The sequence below is a fragment of the Colletotrichum acutatum genome, assembly GCF_030867785.1.
Source record: "Colletotrichum acutatum strain CBS 112980 chromosome Unknown BDZ83scaffold_10, whole genome shotgun sequence".
Classification (NCBI taxonomy): domain Eukaryota; kingdom Fungi; phylum Ascomycota; class Sordariomycetes; order Glomerellales; family Glomerellaceae; genus Colletotrichum; species Colletotrichum acutatum.
In genome coordinates, this window is record NW_026849004.1 from 398,452 (window position 1) to 423,072 (window position 24,621).

The following is a 24,621-nucleotide window of genomic DNA, read 5'->3' on the forward strand; positions in this document are numbered from 1 at the left end:
GCACCATCTGATGCTAAACGCCTTGCGAAACAATTCTTGTGGTCTCGCTGCAAATGCAAATCAAAAACTCCGCCCAATGTGGTTGTAGGCACTCCTCTAAACAGAGAGGACGTAGTTGCCCTGGTCGATCTTGCCGGCCATGAGCAAACCCAATTCCCTCATGCGCTCACAGCCAAGGCCGCGCTGAGGCTTACGCTCGGGGACTTGTCCCTTGCGAGCGCGGTTGCAGTATTTTTGATAAAACTTTTCCTTGCGACGCTGTCGCTTACGCTCCAAGCCCTTGACAATGTCAATGGCGCCACGAACATGCAAATCGTTGGCAGGAGCCTTGGAGCGACGTCCCTTGGCCATGTGGGGGAACATGGAAGGAGGACGAGGAAGAGACTTGGTAACGGTAAGACCAGGGCGAGATGCCAAGGTCTTGAAGGTAATAGCCCCGTGGCCATTGCGAGGAGAGGCGGGGGGAGACTTCAGCGCCTGAGGAGCCGGAGATCTCAGGCGACGGGGGGAAGGACCGTCAAAGAGGCGGCGAGGGGAGCGGCCACGGTTCTTGGGAGCGGGAGAGGCACGGCGCTTGATGGGCGGGGGAGAGTGGAAGCGCTTGGGAGGAGTGTGCTCCGCCTTCTTCTGGCGACGGCTTCGGTCGTTCTTGTGGTGCAGATCCTCCATCTTGCCGTGGAAGAACATCTCGTCGTCACTGCTGTGGTGGACAGGGTTGTAGATCTCTTCCTCACCCTCGTCCTCCGGGTCCGAAGCAGGAAAGCTGGGGTCAATATCCTGAGGGATCAGCTGCAGCTTCTCACGTCTGCGAGCAGCCAAGCAAGACATGTAAGCATCCTCCATGGGCCGATCCTCATCGAGGGTACCGCAGACGAAGTCAGTGCTGTCAGGAAGCTCAGGCGTGCCAGGGCGAATCTTGATGCGCTGAGCCCGGCCACGTCGGGCGCGGAGACTGCTGTGAGAAGCAATGGACGAATCTGAAAGCTGCTCAGGCAGGGAGGGTCTGCGGGCGATGGGAGTGCTGTCAATGTTCTGAATGGTAGAGCGGCCCGGAGTCCACAAGCGGAGGTCGTCATCTTCCTCTTCCTCCTCGGAGTCAGCGAATCCGGTTTCCTCGTCCGTCTTGTAGCCATCAGAATTGTCATCCTCATCAGAAGCGTCGTCCTCATCTTCGTCCTCATCATCCTCATCCTCCTCCTCGTCCTCCTCGCCATCATCTTCATCGTCGTCGGCGTCATCAAGGTTGTCGAGGTCCTCGTCATCATCATCAATGGCGGTGGCCAAGTCCTCCTCCTCCTGCTCGGCCTCCTCTTCCGCCTCAGTGGCAAGCTTGCGAATGGCGTTCTCCTTCTTAAGAGTGTCGTCAATGGTAATGCGGCGTCCCTGGGATGAAAAGGCCTGACGGATCCAGTCGTCCTCGCGGGGAATGTCGCTGGCGAACTCGTGGAATTGGGACGACTCATTATTCAAGTCGGAGGGGTTGGCGGTGATGTACTTCTTGGTGGTGGGAGACTTGACAGAGACATCGACCTGAGGAGGAGCGAGTGTAGGTCTGGGAGACCTCGAACGGGTCTTGCGAGCTGTCGCCGGAGCAGGTGCTTGAAGCCTGGCGGCTGCCATCTCCATTCGCTGGGGAGGCGTGTTTTGCGTGGAAGCGGGACGCTGAGGAACGGGGCAGGCGAACTTGATGCATGATCTTCGCTGAGGCTCCTGTGCAGAAGGTGCCTTGACCATGGGCTGGCTGCGGATAGGCTCGACGGGCTTGTTGGGCTTCGCCGCGCAAGCGAACTGAATGCAACGCTTCTTGGGTGCCTCCTTGGCAGGCTCGTCGTGGATGTTCAGAAGACGCATTTCAGGAAGAGGCGGGCTGGGAGTGTTGGCGCGGGATGGGCTGGTCAAGCCAGTATCGCTCGTCAAGTCGGCGGTGGAGGCCAGGCTGATGTTGCTGGCCATAGAGCGACGACGAGCGAAGAAGGACATACCCGGGCGGGCCTCGGGGTCCTCATCTTCGGAAGGGCTGTGGAGCGCCTTGGTCAAGAGAGAGGCGTTGTGGTCGAGGGTGGTGCGTCTGATAGGGTTCCGCTTGAACATGCTGGTGATGGGAGAAATGGGCAACTGCGTTTCCGGTGGCTCATCAACGTCGGCGGACTCGTCTTCTACCATGGAGGGCATATTTGCGCAATGCGTTGACCAGGCCAGGACATTTGACGTCGCAGCGTCGTGTTGTGTTGTTCGGTGCGTCATGGTGGAGAGGTGTGATGTTGGTTGAGGTTGGGTGCAGGGGGTGACTTCGGGCTCTCGGCTCGAGGTGTGGCAAATGGTTGATAATTCCAGGCCAAGTCGTTCAACGATGCTTCAAGCAGGCGCAACCGGTCGAAGATCGACTTCGTGAGAGCTGTTGGTAGTAGTAACAGCTGTAGTAGTAATCGCGAGACTGCTTGCGAGAGGCTTCTCTGGTAGTAGTAGTTGGTGTTGTTGTTTTGTTTTATGGATAGGTTGATGAGAGGGGGTGCCCTCAAGAGGACGTGCAGCTGAAGATCGTCTCGAAAGACAAGTGCTGCAGATCAAGTCGTGTCCCTAGGGACCGTTATGCTATAAGAACAAAACTGACATCTCGAGGAAAACAGTTGATGTGTGTAGTAGTAGTAGTTGCCGGGGCAGATGAGGGAGATTATAGGATGACCGGGCGTTGCCTCAATGTGAGGCGCGGTAGTGCGATGATTCAGGGTCCTTGGGGGTACAAGAATAACTAAATCGGCGTGGGCGCAGATCCCAGATGAAAAGGGCGAGCGTGAGTGTGGCCGTGGACGTGTGGGCGTGGGCACAAGGATTGGTGTGTGCTGGGCGAGCAGATGACGTCGGGTCTAGCGTGGCGCAGGGAAATGGCGAAAACAGACGGAAAGGATGGTAGGTAAGACTCGTAGAGTACCGTACGTCTGAGTGATGTGAGGGAAGGGAGAGAGGGAAGAAGGATAACGGGCGAGAGGGCGCTGGGATAGATGGTCGGACAGCGAGGAACTTTAACAGGTTCCGGGAGTATTCTTGGCAGTTGGATGACCAAGGTGGGATGAAATTCAGGATTTTCAGAGGCTGAGGGCTCGAGCGCTCTTGTCTCCTTTGCCGATGTGTGCGTCTGCTCCGTACGGTGGGCAGAACGGTAGAAAGGTACGGGCACCCAGTATGGATACGTGGTCGAGTATTGAGCTGGGGGAGACCTGACTTGTTGCTGCTGGGACGGACTCTGGAAAGACCTGGGAGGAAAGGCGACCAAATAGGTGGCGACGGGTAGAGGCCGTGACTAGGGGAGGTCAGTTGGCCAGTTTTCTTTGGTCAAGGGCAGGCAAATCCCTTTACCGCCTTGTTGGTGCTGCCGTTGCCGCGGGAGGTGTAGATGGGTGTGGGTGTGGAACGTGGAATGTGGTGCGGGCCTGAGAGGTGTGTGTGTAGGCTGTAGGGTAGGTAGGTATTTGTCCGTGGTGCTGGTGTGTGTGTGTGTGCCTGTGTGGTGTGGTGTGGATGCTTCTCGTTTGCTAGAAGACCCGAAAGAAGAATTGCGGTATTACAGCTCGAGTCAGCTCAGCACGCGACGACGAGGAGTTGTCGGGCAGCGGGAGTTTTTCGTGGAAGCAGGAGGTCGGGAGAAGCGTCTGACTGAGAGGGGAAGAAGTGGGCGCGAGGTGGCTGATTGATTGATGGACTGATGGATGATTGAGAGACGCTCAGAGCGAAAGGGAGACAGGGCGAAAGGAGAGCAGAGTATCCGGAAGTAGGCGCTCGCAGTACGCAGCATGCAGCTCAGTATGCGGTAAGAGTGGGTGGGTTTGTTGATTGGGTGCGTGGGATTATGGATATCTGTCTCGCCAGGAGAGAGTCGCGGGCGTTTGGTCGCGGTGATTCTCTTGGTAGTCGTTTTTAGTAGAATTGCTTGTTAATGCGTATCCGTTCTCTCTCCGCGTCGTTCTGCCTTCTTTGGATTGGAGGAGAGAGGGAGAGATGGTTGTGCGTGTGGTGGTTTTCGGGGTCAGGTGGGCGAAAGGGCCGGAGTGATGGATGGCCAAGAGCCTGAGAGAAACAAGGGAAGGCCGCAGGTTGCAGAATAAGGTGCAATTGATGTGTGTGGTCTAAGGTGGTTTTTCGGGGTCTTTGTGTGTGTGTGTGTGTGTGTGTGTGGTGTGCGTGTTGTTTCTGCAATCTGCAATGGGAATACTCCGTGGACAGGGAAGACGACGGGAAGCTTCCTGCGAAAAGGGTATTATCCGCAAGGTAGCCTGTAGCCTGTATCCGTAGGTAGGGAGGACAAGACGCGGGGTGGATGCCAGATGGTGTATGTGAGGCAGTGGCAGCGGCAAGCAAAAAGAAAACCCAAGCAGGCCGTAGATGGACGGAATCCAGCGCGAAAGTAGGCAAAGGCGGATGAAGCGCAAAAAGGGGATGATAAGATTTGGGATGTCGGACTTGGCGAGATCAAAGTAAGGTGTTTGAAGATCTTGGCGGACAGGCAGGAGCCAATCTCAGGTATGTAGAAAGAGTGAGGCGCTGCTGCAGTGCTGCAGGCTCGCGGACTGCAAGACTGCAAGTGCGGTGCTGATTCACTCTTTCTGCCTTTCTTGCTATTGCTTGGCAAAAAGGCAGCAAGTGGCAGCTGATTGCAGACAGACCAGAACAACAAATTCACTGCAAATGCAACTTCAACTTCTAGGTAGGTAGGTAGCCAGTGCATGTGGTAATAGGGTTTTATTGCGATGCCGTGTTTTTAATTCCCTCAGCACAAATCTTGCAGCCCTCGTTTTTTCAATGTTTGAAATACATGGTTCGGTATGCTCCGTACACACACTCCAAAAGAGTGAGCTTCGTGTTGGGTATTTTGGTCATTTTGGCAATTGTCGTTCCCCCCGAGTCTTCATACTCTAGAGTCCAGACATGGTTTGGTGCTGCCCCATTGCATTCTCTGTTCTACGCCCCCGGGTATGAATGAATGCTCAATGGCCCCAACCTTTGTCGTTTTCTCTCTAAAAATTTTTATTCCGCAGCCTAGAGATTTTTCAATGGCGCTCGGTCCGGTCTGGTCTCCCCTTGAAAAGTTTCCATCGCCTAGGTATTTTCCGTGGGGATTCCGCCCTTCTTCGAGAATTTTTATTTTTTTTCTTTGATCCCGTATGTCTCCGGGGGCCCGGGGGTGGCACGGATTGGGGAAAAAGGAAACGCAGTGTCAAGTTCGACCTGTCAATGGGCGAGGTGGACCCCCAAAAAAGAACACCGCTAGTCCGGGGACAGGCCTGTCGTTCAGGGCTCGCAGGGGCATCCCCATTTCTCATATCCACTGGACCGTCGGAGTGAAAGAGAGACCAACCATCATCAAGGGCCAAGGGCAAGCATCATCAATACCAGCGGGAAAATACAGCGGGAGATGGAATGACGGATCGGAGTAGCGGGCGCCACACAGTGTCCAGCAACAGTATCTATAGTCTTGAACCTCTCCAAAGCGGTGATTCGGAGTGGAAACGACTTTCTCAACCTGCGCCGGCGTTGCGGGAATCTGCGGCACTTTTCTCGCCTTGCCTCGGGTACCGCGCCAAGCAAGTGCAAGCTTCGCGCCGAAAACGGAGCTAGCCGAGTGGGGCCCAGAGACCTCAGACGAAAGGAATTCCAGACTGTCAGACTGTAGCTGACTATCATCTCATTGGTCAGAAATTCTGCGACAAATAACCGTCAAACACCCGAATGCCCCCATCTGTCCACCCACGATACGTATCTAAACGTACCTCTTCGCAGTTATGGATACTCCGTGGCACGAATACGTACCTCATTCAACATCCCCCCAGCCCTGGCGGAACTCCCTGAGTCCTGACTTCTCAACCCACGCCGAGCACCCTGCCCCTGTCCTCCCATCGACATTCAATCGACAATCACGACGAAAATGGCATGGCTGTGGCCCGCGTCGGCTCTCGCCCGCTGGCCAGTGCTCCCTCAATTCTCTCCACCGTTGGTGGGTGACCATTGCTGGTCCTCCCAGTGGCTGCGTCTGTCTCGTCAATCATCCACACTTTGCTCAAGTCACTCTGCTAACCACTTTTTCAAGGCACATACGCATAGAGGAGCACTTGCGAAATAGTCTACTCCGTAAGTATCAAAGCTGACATCGGCAAGCTCCAAGGAAGGGAATGGAACCAAGCTAGTACCCACGCCGGCCTCCCCTGCTAGGGCCGAAGAGGAAGAGGAAGGGAAAGGAAGAAACGGATCCCGCGCGCCATCTCGAAATCTCGCATCTACAATTCCCTAATTGCCCAAGCCCGCTGGCCGCTGCCCTCTACAAAGTACGGACTACGGAGCACACTACCGTCTGACCAATCATCATCCTACCCACCCTCCCTGGCCTTGTCTCATCTCGTCAAAAAGTGACTTGCGTCTGCCATATCTTGTTCGCATGACACGCAGGTCACCGCTGGTTCACTTGGGCCTGGGAGCTAACCCTTTCTCTCCAGTCATCTTTTCAAGTTTCTTTCCGGGCCCCAAATGAATGTCGACACCGTCAAATCACCGACTCACCACTCCGCACAGTCACGGTCATTATCCGTGATCCGTCCACTCAGAGCAGCTTTTCGAATTTCAGTCTTCAGTCTTTTCTCTCGAGCGAGAGTCTCAGTGTCTTTCTCCGGACTTGTCGACACCCCACACCACGCCCCCTCGGGTTTTTCCTTAACACCCATACGAATAGAGCCGCCTGCGTTGCACATGCAGCAGCAGCAGCAGTTGTCTTGTCTTGTCAGTGTCCTCGTGAGGCAGCCGTCGATTTTCCTTGGCCCATTTTCCACGAGTCTCATCCCATTCCTGTGTCGAGAATCCCACCCCCAACTCGTCAATCTCCAGCTCAGACTTTCACCTTGACACATTCTCTGCCCAGCATTCATTCATTCATTATGCCCTGACCTACCCTGCCCTGTAGCCAGTCAAGTGACTTCAGTCTCCAGGCCCCCAAAAGCGCCCCAAACAAACTCGTCCGTCGTTTGTTTCCATCAACTCTCTCATTCGGCTACGTTCTGTTCTATTCACGGAATGCCGTTGTGTCAATATTATTGTTGACCCGTTCTTATCGAGGGAAGAATACCATCAACAATATGCAACCCCAAACGCACTGCCTTGACTCGATGCCCCTTCTCTTTCCCCCCCCCCCCCCCGTATGCCCGCAGGAGCCACTCATTGGTTTTGCGTAGAAGCAGTCCATCAAAATGAGACATTTTCCTCCTTTCCCCAGCGCTCAGTCCGACTGCAAAGACTAGCCATCCTCGCCTTTCACCTTCAGGCACAACCGCTACCCGCAAGTTGTAGCCTGCACCCCCTTCGCTTACACTGCGTTTTCTCGCCTCCTATCTAGCACTTTTGCATGTACAGAGGGATATCCCTCCAAAAGAACACCAAAAGAACGCACTTGAATCTTTGCTTCCTCGACTGCTCCATGTCACGTACAGGCAACCCGCCGCGAACATCAGACGGAACGGGGCTCTAATGCTGGGTACAGGACCGTTGGGGCCGTCTCCGATTGCAATGTAGCTCAGGCAGCTCAGCCCTTTAGATCTCCATGCAGCCAATGCGCGTTGCCAATGGCATTTACCAGCCATGGAGGCGAGAGACCAAAAATACGGCGGCGGCGCCCGTTGTCGTCGTTGCGCACCATCTAGAGTGAACCCTTGGTGCCGGCCGCGCCCATCAACACCAAGAAAATGGAGTCTTTGCTCTAGTTGGTCGCTTCATCTTTCCCAAACCTTCCAAACAAAACAAATCTCCATCGACGCTTTTAATAGCGCTATTTTGGTTTACGTTTGTTCTTTCCCAGTTTCTTCGTACTGGGCCATGGCGGTGCAAGTTGGCATACCTACCTTTGATCGTTGATGGTGGACATGCAGGGCGCTGCTAGCTGCTTCATCCGACAGTCGGCGGGCTGTGCTTCCACATGCAAATCCTTGTCTTTAAGCTTGTGTCGTTCCCATTCTCGAGGAAGGTCGACCATTCACTATTGGAGAAGAGGAGAAGGACTCCTTCACTTCCACGAGAGTGGCTACTCCTCCTGCAAGCCCACCGCCCATCATCAGAGAACAAGCTTCGGTCCGACAGCCTCCATCCCGGTCCATTCCTCTTCCTGACTCGCCTGGCGCATCGTGGGTTGCCAAGTCTCGGGTCACTGGAAGCGCCACCATCAACCGCCCAGGGAAAACTTGTGACATTGATTATATCATAAGCCGAGCGTCTTCTGAGCTTCTCCCTGCCTGCAGCTGTTGATTGCTGAAATGCAGCTGTACCTTGCCGGCGAGCCGCTGGCATGCAGGATCCCAGTGCGAGAGATATCCCGTGGCCATCCGTTCCATCTCTGCTCAATGGTGCAAGCTCAGACTCGAGCTCAAGCTCGACAACTCAGCCTTGGAGAATTGGCATGCAGCATGACGGCAGCCAATACTCTGCGACAGCTTATTCTTCGTGCTGCGACTCCTTGGCATCGCAAGGTGCACAGCAAAGAGGTGGCCCGGTGAAGAGGACGTGAAGGTGAAAGTGAGGTGTCCAATGCGGAACTTGCAGATGCGGCCTCTGGAGTGGATGCGCCAGGCCAGCGCGGGCATCGCGAGAATGGCCCGTCCGCGCGCCCTCCGTTTCCGCCCTAGACCGATTCCGGCCGCTTAGCATGCCTGCATGTGTTTGAGGTTTCGGGAGGCAGCACAGAAAGATTCTGAGAGAGGATTCTGAGGATGTGAGAGGGCGAGAGAGACGATGAGATCTGGCACTCGGACACCACTGCCAAGAGATCCAACGGTCTCCGAATCAACCTCTTTGGTCCTCGCGCGACAAGACTTCATACAATGGGGGCCCCGACTCTCTCTCTCTCTCGCAAAGCAACAAAGATGAGAAGAGTATTTCATTTTCATACAGCAGAGTGAGGCTTCGACTTCTTGGCATTGAAATCCGAGTACAACCTTGATAGGAGTTTTAGCCGTTATCGAGATGTCGAAAACGAAAAGGTTTCGATTTCCCAGCGGACCTCCCGGCATGCCGTCTTGGTCTTTTGGGCCGAGCGGACTCGTGGACTCTGGAGACTCTCTCTCTCTCTCAGCTCTGTTCTTGAATCTTCCTCAATGCCGAGCCGGCCGTGATGCTGATCACCCCCCATGTTTTTACCCGCCCCTCCTCTCGGTGCTCCCCACGCTTTCATCAACGCTCGCCGAGCTTTGAGGTGGGCTCCTTCATTGTGGGGAGGAATGTCCAGCGGGCGCTCGACAAGCGCGAGCAGAAAAGCAAGATTTATCGCTGGGAATTACGAACTATACCACGTAGGTAATGGAAGAGGAGGAGCGGTGATTACATGGCATTTACGGCACCTCCTCTCATTTCGTCCTTGGCTGGGAACGGCCTTGTTGGCTTGCTGCCCCTCTCTCCTCCGTCCTCCGAGGTGGGGCGACAAACTTCGGAGAACTTGTAAGTGGGCAGTCGTCATGCCGATGCCATTCATCATCAAGGTCTTCGTCAAGTAGGGCAGGAGTACTCGCGCAGACTTGTAGGTGAGCTTTTGCGAATCCCAAAGTCTGGTCATGGCTAGCACGGCGTCGGCGCGGGGGATTTCGTCACTGCGTGTGCTTAGGATGTTGACGAAAGCACGAAAGACGCACTTGTGTCGGGCTTTCCCTGGCGTGCCCATGGCCATGGTAAGGTTAGGAACCCCCGCCACGAAAGCGTGGGATGTCAAATGTGACTATGTGAGGTGTTTAACGGAGTAGTTCTCCTCAACTCAGGCTGCATGCGCGTGAGTTGTCGTTTCGTTGCCCCCCCCCCCCTTTTTTTCCCGATATCCCCTTCTTTCCAAGTGGCTTCTTCTTACAGGTTTCAATTCACAAGCCTGCAGACTCTCACAGGTCATCAGAGAGATTCGGAGACGCAAGAGACAGACATAAACCCCCGCGTCGAATCCCTGATCTGCTCCATCCCCATGTCAGCTTCTTGTAGGCTGTGGGAAGGTCGGTCGAGTTGTTCGAAAAAATACCCCGCATTCTGGGACGAGGGGAAGGACGGAGCGATTGCGACGCCGCATACCTGTCCCATCTCCAAACGTTGGACTTTGTTCTTCACGCGGTAGCGGCGCGTAGCGTTGGAAATTCGTCTTCCGCCCCTCCTCCATTCCTCACTGGTGTACAAGTGGTCAGCATGCAGAGTGCATACATACGAAGAAAGGTTGCCAGGGGACAGCAACAAGAGAAGACACGCAGCAGGTCAAAAGATCGACAGGTTCTCGAATCGCGGGGCCAATCAGGCCTGAATCCCCCCTCCTTCTTCCGTCGTTGATCGATCGATTGGGATTAAATGATTCTGCGTACGTTTGTTAGGCTCATGCACTCGTGTCGTCAAGCTCACTGCTTGACTTCTTCTCCCGCGGGGGAGGCAGCAGGCTAGCAAAGGCGAGAAGGGTAACACGGAATGGTTAGCATGGTGCCATTTCATTAGAGTTGCAGTGTAAGCTTCTACTACCGGCACTTTCTCTGCTTTGCTGGTTTGCTCTTGTCTGCTAGTGCAGCCTTCCTTCACAAGTTTTTGGCGTGTATGTGTGTTCTTCCTTCCTCGGTGTCGTCAAACTACTTTGCTAGTGCAAGGTAATCACACCTGGGGAACACATAGCTTTGGTGTGTGAAGAGCTTCCTTGACACATGAAAATGTGACAAGAGCTCTTGAAGCCCGTGGGCGGTCAGAGTTCGGGAGAGAGAGGGAGGGAGGGGTTGCAAGCGCCACGCGACGATTTGCGACGATTTGCGACGATCGCCCAACTCTTGGTGCGTGGGAAAGCCAAATTCTTGGCGGGAGGTTGAAGCCAACAGCTACGCTACTTGACATCTACGAAGCAGGAAGAGCGGTGATTCCCCCCCTCCATTTCCTCTTCCCCCCCTTCTGCGACAAAACCAAACGCACCAAAGGAGAAAGCTCCGACACACTGGAGACGAAAGAAGATGGAAGGTCTGCCGGACTAGCGGTGGTGGTTCTCCCACTTTCTAGTCTGCGCTTCACCACACCATACACCCTCCTTCTTGCCCCTTCACCGCCGGAACTGCTAGATTGAAGTGGTGTAGAAGGGGCTATTCTCGGGAGACCGCATTGGGAAACTCCAGACCTACTACTCCTAGACTTGTTCCCCCTCCGCCGTGGTGGTGGTGGTTATTTGGCAGCCTGGGGAAGGATGAAGGAGTAGGGGCTGAAGCTGGGCCTAAATTCTACACTACTCCTCTCACCATGAGCCAGCCACATTTCATCTGACAGCGCCGGTCACCGCTCCGACGAGATTTGTTATTGTGTCTGTATTTGCTTACGAGCTTAGAAAGTTCACGAGCTTATTAACACGCTAGATTCCTGTCGAGGCACGCCTCTACCGTTCTACGTCTGTGCATGTGGCTTTTTCTGTTGGGTGTAACTCCCCAAGGGGCTTGGAGGGAGCAATTGACTCTCGTAAGCTCGAGACTTTCACACACGCCTCTACTGTGTAAGGGAGAGGGCAAGACGTCCCAGAGCCTTTTTTTATCCGTGGCAATCCGATGCTGGGAAAGTTTGGCTGTGTTTGTGAGGTTCATGGTGTCGGTTTAGATTTCAGGGTCCTTGGATGTTCGGTTCATTCGACAGAGGCACGGAGGCACAGAGAACGAAGGATTAAGTGTCACGGGCATTACTTACCTTTGAGGACCGAACAAAGTGAAGCATGAGGCGCCAATCCTCCATCCTGCTAGGTACCGATCAATCGCGAATGGGAGTTCGCCATGATACTCCCTTGTCAGGCGTTTCGCATGAACGTTTCTGAAATCTCGTTCCCGAGGGGAAGAAAAGAGAAGAACAAGAAAGCTTGCCAAGACGAGAGCGAACCGTTTGGGCTTCTCTCGACAGAAAGACGGCCCAATCGTCATTAGGCATCGAGTCACCTGGTCACGGGGGTTTCGAGGCATGGGCAATGACACATGCCTCGCCTTCGTCTGATCTCATCGACCCTTCTTTGCCGTCTCGGTTGCTTCCAGAAATATTCAAGGGAAGAACCTCGACTACATGATCTGTTGGGCGGAAGGACAGGAAGTCTTTCAACCTTGAGTGCCGTCACTGCCGTCGGTGGTTGTCGGAAATGCCATGAGGCTCAACTGGGGTTGAATCCTCGTCCCTGGCGCATATACACACCATCATCTTTCCTCGGTTCTCGGCGCCCGGAAGCTCGGTCGTAGTAAAGGTTGGCGAGTCACGAATGATTGAAGCGCGAAGGGTTCCCTCTTTCATCAGTGCCTTGTGAGCCCCGAGGCGAGGTTTCATGAGCCGCGGGTCTTTACTTCCTCCATGGAGTTTCGGGGAGGGATATCTTGCCACGGTCCCCCAGGGGAATGAGGAAACGGAATCGGGAGCGCCATCGGCCGAGGGAGGGTTCGCCTCGTTCGCCTTGCTCCGATGACGGCTTCCCCGGTTTCAAGGCTCAGCGTGCGTGTGTGTGGCTGGTGCTTCTCAAGAGTGCAGATCGCTGTCCATCTTCTGTTGTCCTTTTTAGGTATCCTTTTCTGTGTCGATCATTGCGGCTTGGGAGGATGTTTCGTTTCAAAGGAGGCGGATGCTGTCACCAAGTGGCACTGCCAAGCACCTAAGGTATCTGTTCCTATGTCGGAGAATTTTGGTACATTGGTACATTGTTTGTAGATTTCGCCAATCTTTTTCAGGCATGGTATTTTGGTCAAAAGTCTATCCAAGTTACGTAGAGTAAAGATCCTCGGCGACGTGGTGATCATTGATCCCATTTGGACAGTGTCGGAACGTGGCGGTTACCGGGTGTGGTTCGATGGCCGTAATGGTATAAGTCGAAACGGTTTGTATGTGGAAGTGATTGACGATACGTCTGCTTGGTGATCGACGGTCACGAGTGGTGCAGCAGGACCATGTCAACCTTGTTGCCTTGCATGAGGCTAAGCGCAATGTATGCCAGCCATTGTCCACCGCGAGGGGATAGGAACGTGAAGAGGTCGACAGCCAAGTTCAATCATTGATGATGATCCGGGACTTGTCGAGTCAGTTGCCTGCTTGGAGTATCCTTTTCGCGTGGCATGTCGTGGATCGTCAGATATCGGTTTGTTACGTGGAGGTCGTATGTCATATTTTGCTGCTTACCTATGAGCGAGGCAGGTGAGCACAGAGTCAATCATGAGGTTGGACATGTGAGTCTGTGAAGGTAAGCTGACTGGCGAGTTAAATGTGACGGGACATGATTGACATGTGGTTTGTTGCTGAGGTCCACCCTGCTTACGTGTTGATGGGCATCTTGAGCAAAGAAGCACTATTGAGTTTGATACTGGGTTCAATAGCAAGCAATATTGACGAGTGCTCATTCTTGGTAGTCCACTGCCTTTCTCTGCCAGAAGTTCTCTCCAACTTTAGCAGAGCATGCTGGAGAAGTAAGGGTGTTGCGTTCGCCTGCATGATAGAAGTTACATGTAGTCCTCTAAGCGTGTGAGGAAGAAAGAACACAATCCGGGAATAGTGCTATCTGAATACATTCATTGCTGCGAGACTTTCGACATGACCGTCAACGAGTTACATATACTGCCCGTGGAGATTGGGCTAAAATCTACATCAAGTTCTGTTTGTCATGGGTCAAGACGTCGTGAAGCAGGATTTGCTTACTTTTCTCAGTTCATGTACCCGGATTTTCGTCGTAGTTGCCTTCTTGTATCGCGCTGATAATTACATACAGTCATGTTCGAAGTAGAGGGCATTGGATATAAGCCTTGCGCTTTTCGTTGGGTTGGGCTGGCGGCTTGGTGTAACTCACAAGGCCCTGCGAATCATCAGGGGCGATAATAGGCGAGGGGCATCTAGCTGACTTGCTACAGCGCCCTTAGAATCCTCACAACTTGATAGTAACGATGTCTATCCCCAGAAGTGAGGCACTGTGACCGAAAGACTCGACATAAAGACCTCTATTCCTTCGGCTGGCTGAGACACCTACTTTAATGTTCGCCTGAAGCCTGAGATATGTTGGCACTGCTCTACTTGAGGAAGCTGCTCTTGATGGCTCCGTGTCGAGGTCTAGGGTTCACTCTATACCTTTTTTGCAGAATATGTGAATACAACTTGAGGGACGTGACGAAGAGGAATTGTGAATAACTACATATCATGGACAAAGAAATATACTTACGGTGTTGTCAGCCTGCAGAGTATGTACAGTGACCACACAACCCACTTTAGCAGGGTCTAAAATCAGTGCGTTAGTTACTTGACGATGCAAACGTATTGACAATGGATCTCACAAAGTGAAAGGACATTCAATACCCTTGACATTTGGTAACATCCTGTGGGAATTGATTATCAATTCTGCACCTCACCCAAGGATCGGTAAGAGCGGTTTAGAATTAGGGTGACGTAACCTGAAGTGACAGTCAGGAGACACGTAATTGTCTGAGTTGCTCCGTCGGCCAAGTCTACAATCATCTTAGCCTTCATGAATTGTGAGGACACCCTAGATCGGCATTTGTTGACAGCGAGAATGAGAGTCATCCATGAGGTCATGCCATGTTAGTGCTGCGACAGACCCGCGAGTTGGATCACCGCTACTACAGCGACTAGATGCAGACGAGGAGGAGCTGAATGACTAGAATGCATTGAAAGTTTCTCGAGGAGTCACAATGGGAGGACTGCTCTATGTATGTTTGTGCCGAACCTGCCAGTGACGGATGACCTTCGCTAGTACCCTAAAGCTAACGATCATTACTCCCAACATTTGTCGTTGCAATGCTCACCGGGATTCAGTGCAGAGTCTTTGCTCGAAGAAGCTAGAATGAAGTTCCAGAAGCTTGCTAATACTGTCATGTAATCCAACGAAGCAAGGCCAACCCATCTCTATCTACACGTTTCCTATCAGAGCGGCTCCATCGATTCATAGCATATGTGGCCGCAAGCCAGAACTAGGATTGACCATAAGCGCCTCTTTTCTTCAGGTGTAAACTGACAGTCTCTTGAGTTGGATTGACCTTGAGCAATGGCCATATTAATGTTGTAGAGAATGGTGCCCAGGGAAGATATTGGGTTACGGTCGTGAGACAGGAGAGATGAGAACCTACGTCCATGTTGCAGCTTCTGAAGACCACACCCTTCGATACGTCTCACTCTGGGTATATCAAACTATAAAATGCCCTCTGATAATGTGATTGCGTAGTCGCACAAGTTTCTTTGCAATAGGGCCGGAGCAACTCGGCCGAGATGAAAATACGAGAACGTGCCATGGGTTCGAGATTTTTAGTGACTACTCGATCTTATGTGCTTCCGTTGCATTCGGCATTCTGCAATTGAAGTGGTAGCAATACCGAATGCCATCAAGGACGATATTGTCAATTTGGCAAAATGGCAAAAGAGTTCACCCCCCCCCCCCCCGGTGCTGAACTGGGGGCTACATCTCTTAGTGCCTATACTGGTAAATTTTGGTGCTCAGGCTGGGAATCGAACTCGAACTCGAACTCGGAGCCTGTCGTCGAGTAGGCTGTGGGCGTTTTTGATTATTTGTTGACTATAAACCATTCCACCACCCAGCCAGTTTGACCTGACCCGTCGACCTAGACGGGCGCCTCCTGGCTGGTGGCAGGAATGGGATTGAAGGGGGCCTATATGGGCTTCATTTGTGGTGTATTGTGTGAAATGTAGGAATATACGGATACCCGGGAAGTCTTTGTCCTGATTCATCACGCCGAACCTGAATGGTGGCCACCGTATCACCGTACCTAGGTAGGAGGGCATTGAGTTTACGATTATCTAATTGCATCGCGTAGATGGTTCAGATTCATCATCAAGTCGCGAATACACTGACGTATTCAGACGAAATTGAATATAAGGGCCTGAAAGATGCACTTAGATGAGAACAAGAGCAAGTACGATTCGATGTAGTAATGCGTGGGCGTTGCATACTCCACGAGCACAGCGTTAGAGTGCAGGTTGCCAGCGTCATAAATGATACGAGCCCTTACTATTTCGAAATGGTCGCATGCAACGACTAATCGGATTATTCATTCAAAGTATTTCTTGAAATCATGAAGAGAAAATGAAACTAAATTGCTGGGCCTACCATACACTTGCATGCAGCTCGAAGCAAGTACCTGAGTTTTGGATACAGGAGGAAGACACGATGTTGGTGAGATATCATTAAACAGAGTCCTAGAAGCTCTCTAAAGTATTATGCTGTTTGACTACATAAAGTTGCGTCAATGCGTTCTCTTCTGTTCAAACAGATAGATCACATTGAACGGGGCTGCTCCGTGCACTCAGGGTCATGTGCCTTGCGGCGTGACCAAAGTTTCTCCCGCTAGCCGAATCGCGAATGGACTCAGCCGAAAGATTCCTGCCTGCGACCTCACCCGAGCTGCCTCCAGCAACACATCCCCATTGCCAGCTCAGCCCATCATGAACTCCTTCCGCTTCGCGCGCGCGGCCCTCCGAGCCCGTCCTGCTGCCTTCCGCGCTCCCCTCCAGCGCAGAACCTACGCAGATGCCGTCCCGGACAAGGCAAGCAGCCCGAGCCTGCATCCTCCGAGCCGGAGGCATCCCGAGTACCCGCTGACCATTTGCAGATCAAGCTGAGCTTGTCCCTTCCTCACCAGGTACGAATTCGATAATACCCGATATCATTGAACGAGAGACGAGACGACGACACGAGGGGGATGCAAGGCGGAAGTCAATTGAAGGATCGGAGCTAATTGCCGCAACACGCAGTCCATCTACCAGTCCCAGGATGTCGTCCAGGTCAACATCCCCGCCGACTCCGGCGAGATGGGTGTCCTCGCCAACCACGTTCCCGCCATTGAGCAGCTGAAGCCCGGTCTGGTCGAGGTTGTCGAGGAGAGCGGCCCCAGCAAGCAGTTCTTCCGTACGTTACAACCGAGATGGGGCTTTTCAAGGGATAGGAGAAAGGCAGGAAACTGACGATGATTGTGTCTATAGTGTCCGGCGGCTTTGCCGTTGTCCAGCCCAACTCTGTTCTCAGCATCAACGCCACCGAGGGATACCCCATTGAGGACTTCAGCGCCGAGGCTGTCAAGTCCCAGCTCGCCGAGGCCCAGAAGGTCGCCAGCGGCAGTGGAAGCGAGTTGGAGATCGCCGAGGCGAAGATTGAGGTCGAGGTGAGTTATCTGCCAAACAAGGCACTCGAGCGGTACGGTAGGGACGCTAATTGTAATTTCCAGGTTCTTGAGAGCCTCCAGGCTGCCCTGAAATAGAGAGTGTAAAAGAAGGTCGTGGCAGACACATGACGTTGTACATCAAGACTCGGATTCCCTTAACTTTATCTAACATCGCATAATTGAATCCACTTGCGACGTTTCTAGCGCTCTTTCTCTGTCAAAACCCATCATTGCGTGTGTGCCATGGATGCTACGTCATGTACCAGAAGGTCCTTCCACGGAGTGACTACATGGGTCGAGGTTACCTACTGGGGACCAGGTCGGTCCTGTCTCCTATCCATTCGAGGAGGCCCCTGCCTGTCTTCTGCCTTTTGATCTCATACCACTTATCCTGACCTCACTCGAGGCAAATTCTCTTCCCTAGGTAAATGTTCCGCATCGCCCGTCAAGGAGCATCGTTTCTCAAACCCCCATGGCCCATCCATTACAGTACCAATTTGCACTTCCCACGACGTTATACAGTATTATTCAATCATTGCCCATTGTTTCTCAGTATGGAGGATCCCTTCGTTGACGATTTCTCCCCGCCCCGAGCCAACGTCTTCACAGCCGAGCCCGAAGACGGTGACATCCCAGAGGGTCTCGTTTCCGCGCGACGACAGAAGTTCTCAAGACGGCCTTCTACTTGTGCTACGAGCCGCAAGCCATCACCATTAGGTGCGAGGGAACGCGAGAGCACTTGGTCTGGTTAGGGCCAACGCACCAACAAGGTCTTCGCGAGACCAGCAACGCGCAACACTCAAACTGCAGAGTCCAGGGTGCCGTCTCAAGACCACTCATTCTTTGGACAGAGTCCAGAGCAAGCCTCCATAATCAACAGTCAAGCCCCCATACCTGCATTACGTCTGCAGAAGTCATTGTACATCACTCCTCCACGAGTAGTCGACCCAGACTCTATGCAGCTTCGCCAGACCGCTTCGACCGGTCGGCTTCGAGCAAGACCGAGCAGGACGCGAAGCCGGCCTCCAAAGATGCCAACGGCATCGATTTCGGCCTCATCAAGCACGCAGAAGCCACGACACTTTTCCAACAACTCTGTTTCCTCCATTCAGTCTTACGGAACAGACATGACAACCTCGACCATTCGGAAACGCCATGCTCGGGACATCTTTGCAGAATTTGGCATCCCTCGTCCGTCGGGATGGCTCTCTGACGACGAAGAAGAGGACTTTTCGCGTCATCGAGATGGAACCAACAGCATCCCCAGGCATGTTCTCAACACGTGCCATTCCTGCGGCGCAGAGGTAACTTCTCGCACATTCTGCTCCAGTTGCGGCCATGCGGTGTGCCCACAATGTGCCAGCGAAATACCGGACGATGGCTCGATCGACTTTGAGCATACTGGGAGTAGTCATCGAAATGCTGTAACCAGTCAACATCATACCTCGAGGGTTACGGAGGAGCATATTCGGTCATCCTCCAGCCTGGAAACTACGGAGACATCGAAAAAGAATCAGAGGGCCCCAGCCACCTCAGTCAATCTCAATGAGAACCCCTTCATACTGGCCGATAGGATGACGAAGATCACCACGGTCGAACCTCAGATTACTGACATGACGGTTGGCGCGGGACAAGCATCAAGGCTCTCAGATTGCGTTCCTAGACAAACGGATTTAAACACTGCAGAGACACATGGAGATTACGGGAATCCAAGATGCAATGCTACCCATGCCGGGCATCATCCTGGCCGTCACAGTATTGCATGCATTGACAACCAGCAAAGCTCAGCAAACATGGATGAATCGGAGCCACTGCGACCACATCTTCCGCTGGAGGATCCCGTCCAAAACAAGATTGACCAAATGTACCATCATGCTGAAGACCTCAGACGTGCACAGCACATCATGGAGCACCTAGCCACTGGTTCCGCTGGAATTTCAGCAAGCAAGCAGCAATCTCAACACACCACTCCCCCTCAGCAGAAGACGCAGCCCGGCACCGAAGACCATGACACCAATCGCGAGAAGTTGATCAGCTTCGATGCGGCAATGGCTGAAAATAGCGAGCGCGCCAGGGCCTAGGATGTTCATGGCCTCGACAAGTCACAGTCTCTTGACGTAGATCCAGTCAAGAAGAGAGGCTCAGAGTCTCTGTCTGTTCGTGCTGTGGGACAGCTCTCTCGTTCTCCATCATGGCTGAAGAGTCCTACTCAGATGTCACATCGGACAACGAACAGACTGACCGCGATGGAGACCAAGAGTTCTCCCCAAATGAAGACGTCCAGTAGACGAGATTCCGCCGCGGAGACAATCAGTCCAGCATCTGCGGTTTCTTCCGAGAGTGCCAAGAGCACCGACCACCTGATGCGTCAATTTGACCAGCTCAGTTCACCAATAGGCGGAGCGTCTATCCAGTGGCCAAAGTTGAAGAAGGTTCACAAAGAGGCAAACCGTGAAGTGCAAAAGGAGCCACTTCCGTGGCTAAAGAGACCGTTGCGTCGTGTGCATAAAGAGGAGAACATATCGCAGCAAGCCCAGGAACAGAAGGCTGCTGACGTTGAGTCATGGAGATCTCAGCTTCGAAAGGTTGCAGCTGCAGAAGCCGAGTTCTCTGAGGGACACAACACACATCATTTCGATCGTAAGCGGCCAGACAGTTGCGTCTCGTGTGGTCACGACGCCCCGTCACCACCGCATGTTCCCGCCGACGGGGGAAAGAGTGCGTCAAATGCTGTCAAAGCCTCTCTTGAGGAGATTGACAGTGCGGATCAAGTCGCGCAGGAGGATCAGGCTTACGCAATGAGACATAGACGCCTTGAAGAGATGAAGAAATCGATCTCTCAGAGATCAAGCTCAAGGACCTCGACAACGACGAAGATTGAATCCAAGACTGTAAGCCAAGTCTCCCGAACTTTGGAGGCTACTCACTCTACTTCGGAAACATTCGAAGTCGAAGACGCCAGTGCCAACGGCAGCGCGGAGCCGGTGGAGCGATTGTCTCGATCTCTTGACAACGAAGTCGAGGTATTTAGTCCGCTGCCAATTATGCCACCGAACCATACATGCTCTTGGAAGGAGAGGTATCACGACTTGAAAGCGGAGGTGCGGGAGTTGAAGGCGGAGATCGTTTCTCGAGAACGGAGCGACACGCCTGGGCATGTGGACGTGGGCGTCAACGTCAGCCAGGATGATGACTACGAATTGGGAGTGGAAGGACTCACCATTGTCCTGCATCTCAGAGGCAAAGACGATTTGATCATCAACACGGACTTGACGCATGCCTCTTCCGGACTTTGAAACAAGGTTGTTTAGAAAGATTAGAATTGCTGTTTGTACGTAGCGGATGGGCAGGGCACGGGATTATGATAGAAGCATGGATTAAACGATGCGAAAACACCAATAAATTGCTTTCATTTTTATATCGTCAACCGCGGTTTTGTTTCAGCAGACGTCGTTGGAATCCATTCTTCCTCGACCGCCGTTGACCTTTGCTGTCTATTCTTGTTCCATTCTCTTCTGATGATTTCCTCTTCCCTCCCGTTTGAATATTAAAATGGTAGCGTCATGAAGCTAGCAGGCAGTCGTCTGCAGGCCGGCCGTTTTACCGTCGCTGATTCGGACTAGCGACGCCGAGGAACGGTTGTACGGGAATTAGGTAAGCACGGTACGGTACGGCAAGAAGAGTGGAGACCTCTAAAAGCTAAAAGAGACACTGAGGGGGGAAAAGAAGGCTCAAACCGACCGGCGGAGGGTAAAAAAGGTCCAATTGGGGGAAGGACAGATATCCCATTTGCCGTTTCCTCGTGTCAGAATCAGAAGGAACCCAGAAGCACTCAGCGTTGGAGCAGTCGCATGAGTGGGAGGCGGAAGGAGAAGGCGGACAAGGTTTGTAAGGTTGGAGCAAACTGTGGGGCTCTTTCAGGGCGCGCACTGACGGCTCGACCTTGAGGTGATTGGATCTAATTGATTGGAGTTTGCCATTCACACAGCGCACGCAGCCAGCGAAGACAGGACACAGTGACCTCCCCCAGTGTGTTCTACCTTACCTTACCTAAGGTTAGGTGGCGCCCCAAGGAACTCCAGGGCTCTAAGTACCTTTGTCACTAATGGAAGGTACCCACTGGTTAACCCCTGCTCGCTCTTCCGGAAACTACCACCGCAGAAGCAGCCACCAGCGCAGGCACAAGCACCAGTTTATTTCGAGGCCACGATTGTCAAAAGAAAGTGACTTGGTCAAAGCCAGCAGACTGCGGCCACTTCATACCCCAAACCAAGTCCCCGACCTCGACCTGGAAGAAACAACCAGCGAACGGAGGCAGACACCCTTCCTTGACGGTCTCTGAATTGTTCTCTTTTTTTTTTTCCCCTTTCAGATCCCTTCTTGGTCTCGGCTACACTTCTTCAAGTGTACCCGCGCACGACACACTCCCGCTCTTTTAAGACCTTTTTTTTAACTGGGCTGCATTGCTGTCCAGCGACGTGTCCGGATCCGCGCGCAAGACTCCCACTCGGACTTGAATCTCGACTTCACGACTGACCAACTCTCCAACACACACCATACACAGCAACCCGACACCGACACTCTAGAGCTCCAGAGCTCGTCGCTGCGCCCGTCAAGATGAGTTCTGACTACTCGTACGACGCCGAGGCGCAATTCTACCCCTTCTTCATCCTCGCCATCACCAGCATCATCACCTTGCCGCTCGGCTACACCCTCGTCTTTCCCTCCAAGGACATTGAAGCCAAGGCCCCGCGCATCCAGAGCGACTTCAAGCCCGAGCATGTCGACCTCATCGACAAGCAGCGCAAGGCGCACGAGAAGAAGCAGCGCCGCATCGTGCGCGTCATTGCCGTCCTCATCGGCCTAGCCGTCATGGCCGGCATGATCTACCTCATCATCCACACACAGAGCGTCACACAAAAGATCTGGAACCCATATGATATTCTCGGTATCTCTGACGTATGTTGACCACTTCACACCGGCTGCCCGCTTCTTTCCCCTCCATACCCCATCCAAATAGTGCTGACACCCTGTTGCGTCTAGTCTGCCGACGAGAAGACAATCAAGAAGGTCTACAAGCAGCTTTCAAGAAGACTGCACCCCGACAAGGTCAAGCCCGACCCGGCCAAGAACGAGACCATCGAGTCCCTTAACAACGCCTACGTCGAGATTTCAAAGGCCTACCAAGCGCTCACTGACGAGGAGATCCGCAACAACTACATCCAGTATGGCCACCCCGACGGAAAGCAGAGCTTCAGCATCGGTATTGCGCTCCCCCAGTTCATCATCTCTGACGGCAACGGCAAGTTCGTTGTCCTCGCCTACACACTCCTCCTTGGTGTTCTCCTGCCTTACCTGGTTGGCTCTTGGTGGTACGGCACTCAGCGCATGTCCAAGGATGGCGTGCTTCTTGAGAGCGCCAACAACCTGTTCCGCGCATACGACGAGAACGTTGACGAGGGTGGCGTTGTTACTGCCCTCAGCAGTGGCAAGGAGTTCGACAGTGTTCTGAAGGGCGACAAGGCCGAGTCTGGCCTCTCCAAGCTCGAGTCCAAGCTCCAGGCCAACGCCGAACAGGCTGGTGTCTCTCAAAAGGACAAGCAAGCTCTCGAGGACCTCGACAGCGGGGTGCGCCGCAAGGCTTTGGCTCTCCTGAGATCTTACCTCGGTCGCGTCGAGCTCGAGGACGCCGCCCTCGACGGCGCAAAGTACGAAGTTGCCCCTATCGCCCACGCCCTCACCCGATCCTTCTCTGCCATCGCCCAAGCGTACGGTAACACTGGTCCCATTCTGGCTGCATACTCCACCAGCCAGCACCTCATTCAGGCTCTCCCGCCCAAAGCCTCTCCTCTACTTCAGCTCCCTCACTTCACCCAGGACATCGTTCGCCAGGTCGAGGGAGGCGACTCCAAGGTTCACATTTCCCTCCAGCAGTTCATGGATCTGCCCGATGAGCTTCGCCGAAACCTGGTGGTCCGCAACAACCTCCTTACCGAGGCCCAGTACAAGTCTGCCGTCAATGTCGCTCAACAACTGCCCCAGCTCCGCGTTGCCAAGGCCTTCTTCAAGGTTACCGGCGAGCGTTTCATCATCCCCTCCTCCCTGGTTACCCTCGTCGTGAAGGGCCGGATTATTCCCCCTGGCAGCGAAAATGTGCCCGAGGTCAACGAGCTGGACCTGGAAGACATTGACCCTGCCGAAGACGACCTCGAGGCCTACCTTGGCCGTAAGAAGAAGACTATCAAGGGCCCCGACGGCAAGCCTATCCCTGTTGACGACAAGCCTATCCTGCCTCCTCTCGCCCACGCCCCTTACTTCGCCCGCGATCACGCCCCCAAGTGGTACGTTTTCTTGACCGACTCTAAGCAGGGCAAGATGGCTGTCCCCCCCTTCACCTTCACCCAGTTCGATCAGCCCATCTTTGGCGACGACGGCAAGCCCACCTTCAACATGCAAACTCTCAAGGCCCAATTCGCTGCTCCCCCTCAGGCTGGTCACTACACATTCGTTATGCACGTCGTGTGCGACAGCTACGTTGGCTTCGATACCAAGATGGAGGTTACTCTCGTTGTCGAGGAGGCAAACAAGGCGGCAGCAATGGTTGCCGAGGATGATATCAGTGAGCCCGATGAAGGTATGTACTCCCCTCTCTACCCTCCGACCCGAAAAGAATCGGCCCAGTACTAACAATAATCACCAGACTCGATAGCCGGCCAGATGCAAGCCCTCAAGGGCGGCAGTGTACCGGGCGCCACCAAGCCCCGCAGGAAAGATGACGATGACTCGGACGAGGAGAGTGGTACGGACGACGACGTCCAGGACGACACGAGCGAGACGAATACCGATACAGAGGATGAGTCATGAAGCAACGATGCCCTTTGGAACCTTGGGCGGGTTGGTGGGTGGGATGTAGAAGCTTGATGTGTACGAAGCGATAGAAGAAGACGTTAGTTGCACAAAAAAACAAAAAAGTGTAAAAAAGACTCTCAAAATATACCCAAAGTCAGAACATCAACTACACGGGCACACTTCAGATAGGAGCGGGGGGTGGTGGCTGAGCAGATTGTGGACTAGGGGTCGTGTGTGGTCTTCGTACATACTCGTTATCGGCGTTGAGTTTTGGGTTGTTCTTCGATTCTTCACTTTTAATCAAACACTTCCGTTTGGCATCATCTTCATCTTCGTAGTTACCCGTCGTGGGACCGACGGGTACATCCTCGAGCAAACGTGACTTCATACACGTCACGATGGAAACACAACTGTAACATGCTTTGAATAGTGTAATATTCGTCCACAATACCAAGAAGATGGTCCTGGTGCATGACCGCTTGCTGCTACTGCTGCTCGAGCCGAGCTCGCTGTACATGGTCAATCAGTCAGCCAACCCAAAATCTCCTTTCTTTTTGCAATTAGAGAAAACGCCCTTCGCCATTTCCTTTCCCCTTCTCCTTTGCAAATGCGACAATAACTCATGTAC

At 53.3% G+C, this 24,621-nt stretch overlaps 7 protein-coding genes across 7 annotated transcripts; 5 read left to right on the forward strand and 2 right to left on the reverse strand.

Moving 5' to 3' along the window:
• Positions 1 to 4,021: 4,021 nt before the first annotated feature.
• Positions 4,022 to 4,938, reverse strand: BDZ83DRAFT_15508 (uncharacterized protein). The gene has a single exon (XM_060501353.1). It carries the CDS (start codon positions 4,718 to 4,720, stop codon positions 4,253 to 4,255), a length of 468 nt encoding a protein of 155 aa, XP_060369771.1. The 5' UTR covers positions 4,721 to 4,938; the 3' UTR covers positions 4,022 to 4,252.
• A 7,619-nt stretch (positions 4,939 to 12,557) lies between these two features.
• On the reverse strand, positions 12,558 to 14,671 carry BDZ83DRAFT_759816 (uncharacterized protein; the record flags this gene model as incomplete). Its single annotated transcript, XM_060515155.1, has 5 exons — positions 14,364 to 14,671; positions 14,177 to 14,232; positions 14,086 to 14,145; positions 13,286 to 13,452; positions 12,558 to 12,726 (listed from the first exon to the last, which is right to left on the reverse strand). Exons 1-5 carry the CDS (start codon positions 14,545 to 14,547, stop codon positions 12,558 to 12,560), a joined length of 636 nt encoding a protein of 211 aa, XP_060369772.1. The 5' UTR covers positions 14,548 to 14,671.
• Positions 14,672 to 16,428: 1,757 nt separating this feature from the next.
• BDZ83DRAFT_748107 (ATP synthase) lies at positions 16,429 to 17,240 on the forward strand (the record flags this gene model as incomplete). Its single annotated transcript, XM_060513564.1, has 5 exons — positions 16,429 to 16,518; positions 16,596 to 16,625; positions 16,738 to 16,891; positions 16,966 to 17,144; positions 17,208 to 17,240. The coding sequence occupies 5 exons, from the start codon at positions 16,429 to 16,431 to the stop codon at positions 17,238 to 17,240; spliced, it is 486 nt and encodes a 161-aa protein (XP_060369773.1).
• A 179-nt stretch (positions 17,241 to 17,419) lies between these two features.
• On the forward strand, positions 17,420 to 17,998 carry BDZ83DRAFT_15704 (uncharacterized protein). Its single transcript, XM_060501370.1, has one exon. It carries the CDS (start codon positions 17,573 to 17,575, stop codon positions 17,894 to 17,896), a length of 324 nt encoding a protein of 107 aa, XP_060369774.1. The 5' UTR covers positions 17,420 to 17,572; the 3' UTR covers positions 17,897 to 17,998.
• Positions 17,999 to 19,611, forward strand: BDZ83DRAFT_15764 (uncharacterized protein). Its single transcript, XM_060501372.1, has one exon. The coding sequence runs from the start codon at positions 18,101 to 18,103 to the stop codon at positions 19,223 to 19,225; it is 1,125 nt and encodes a 374-aa protein (XP_060369775.1). The 5' UTR covers positions 17,999 to 18,100; the 3' UTR covers positions 19,226 to 19,611.
• BDZ83DRAFT_567920 (uncharacterized protein) lies at positions 19,415 to 20,440 on the forward strand (the record flags this gene model as incomplete). The annotated part of the gene is made up of 1 exon (XM_060504009.1): positions 19,415 to 20,440. The coding sequence occupies one exon, from the start codon at positions 19,415 to 19,417 to the stop codon at positions 20,438 to 20,440; it is 1,026 nt and encodes a 341-aa protein (XP_060369776.1).
• Positions 20,441 to 21,672: 1,232 nt separating this feature from the next.
• BDZ83DRAFT_15776 (DnaJ domain-containing protein) lies at positions 21,673 to 24,223 on the forward strand. Its single transcript, XM_060501374.1, has 2 exons — positions 21,673 to 22,103; positions 22,188 to 24,223. Exons 1-2 carry the CDS (start codon positions 21,762 to 21,764, stop codon positions 23,829 to 23,831), a joined length of 1,986 nt encoding a protein of 661 aa, XP_060369777.1. The 5' UTR covers positions 21,673 to 21,761; the 3' UTR covers positions 23,832 to 24,223.
• Positions 24,224 to 24,621: the final 398 nt, after the last annotated feature.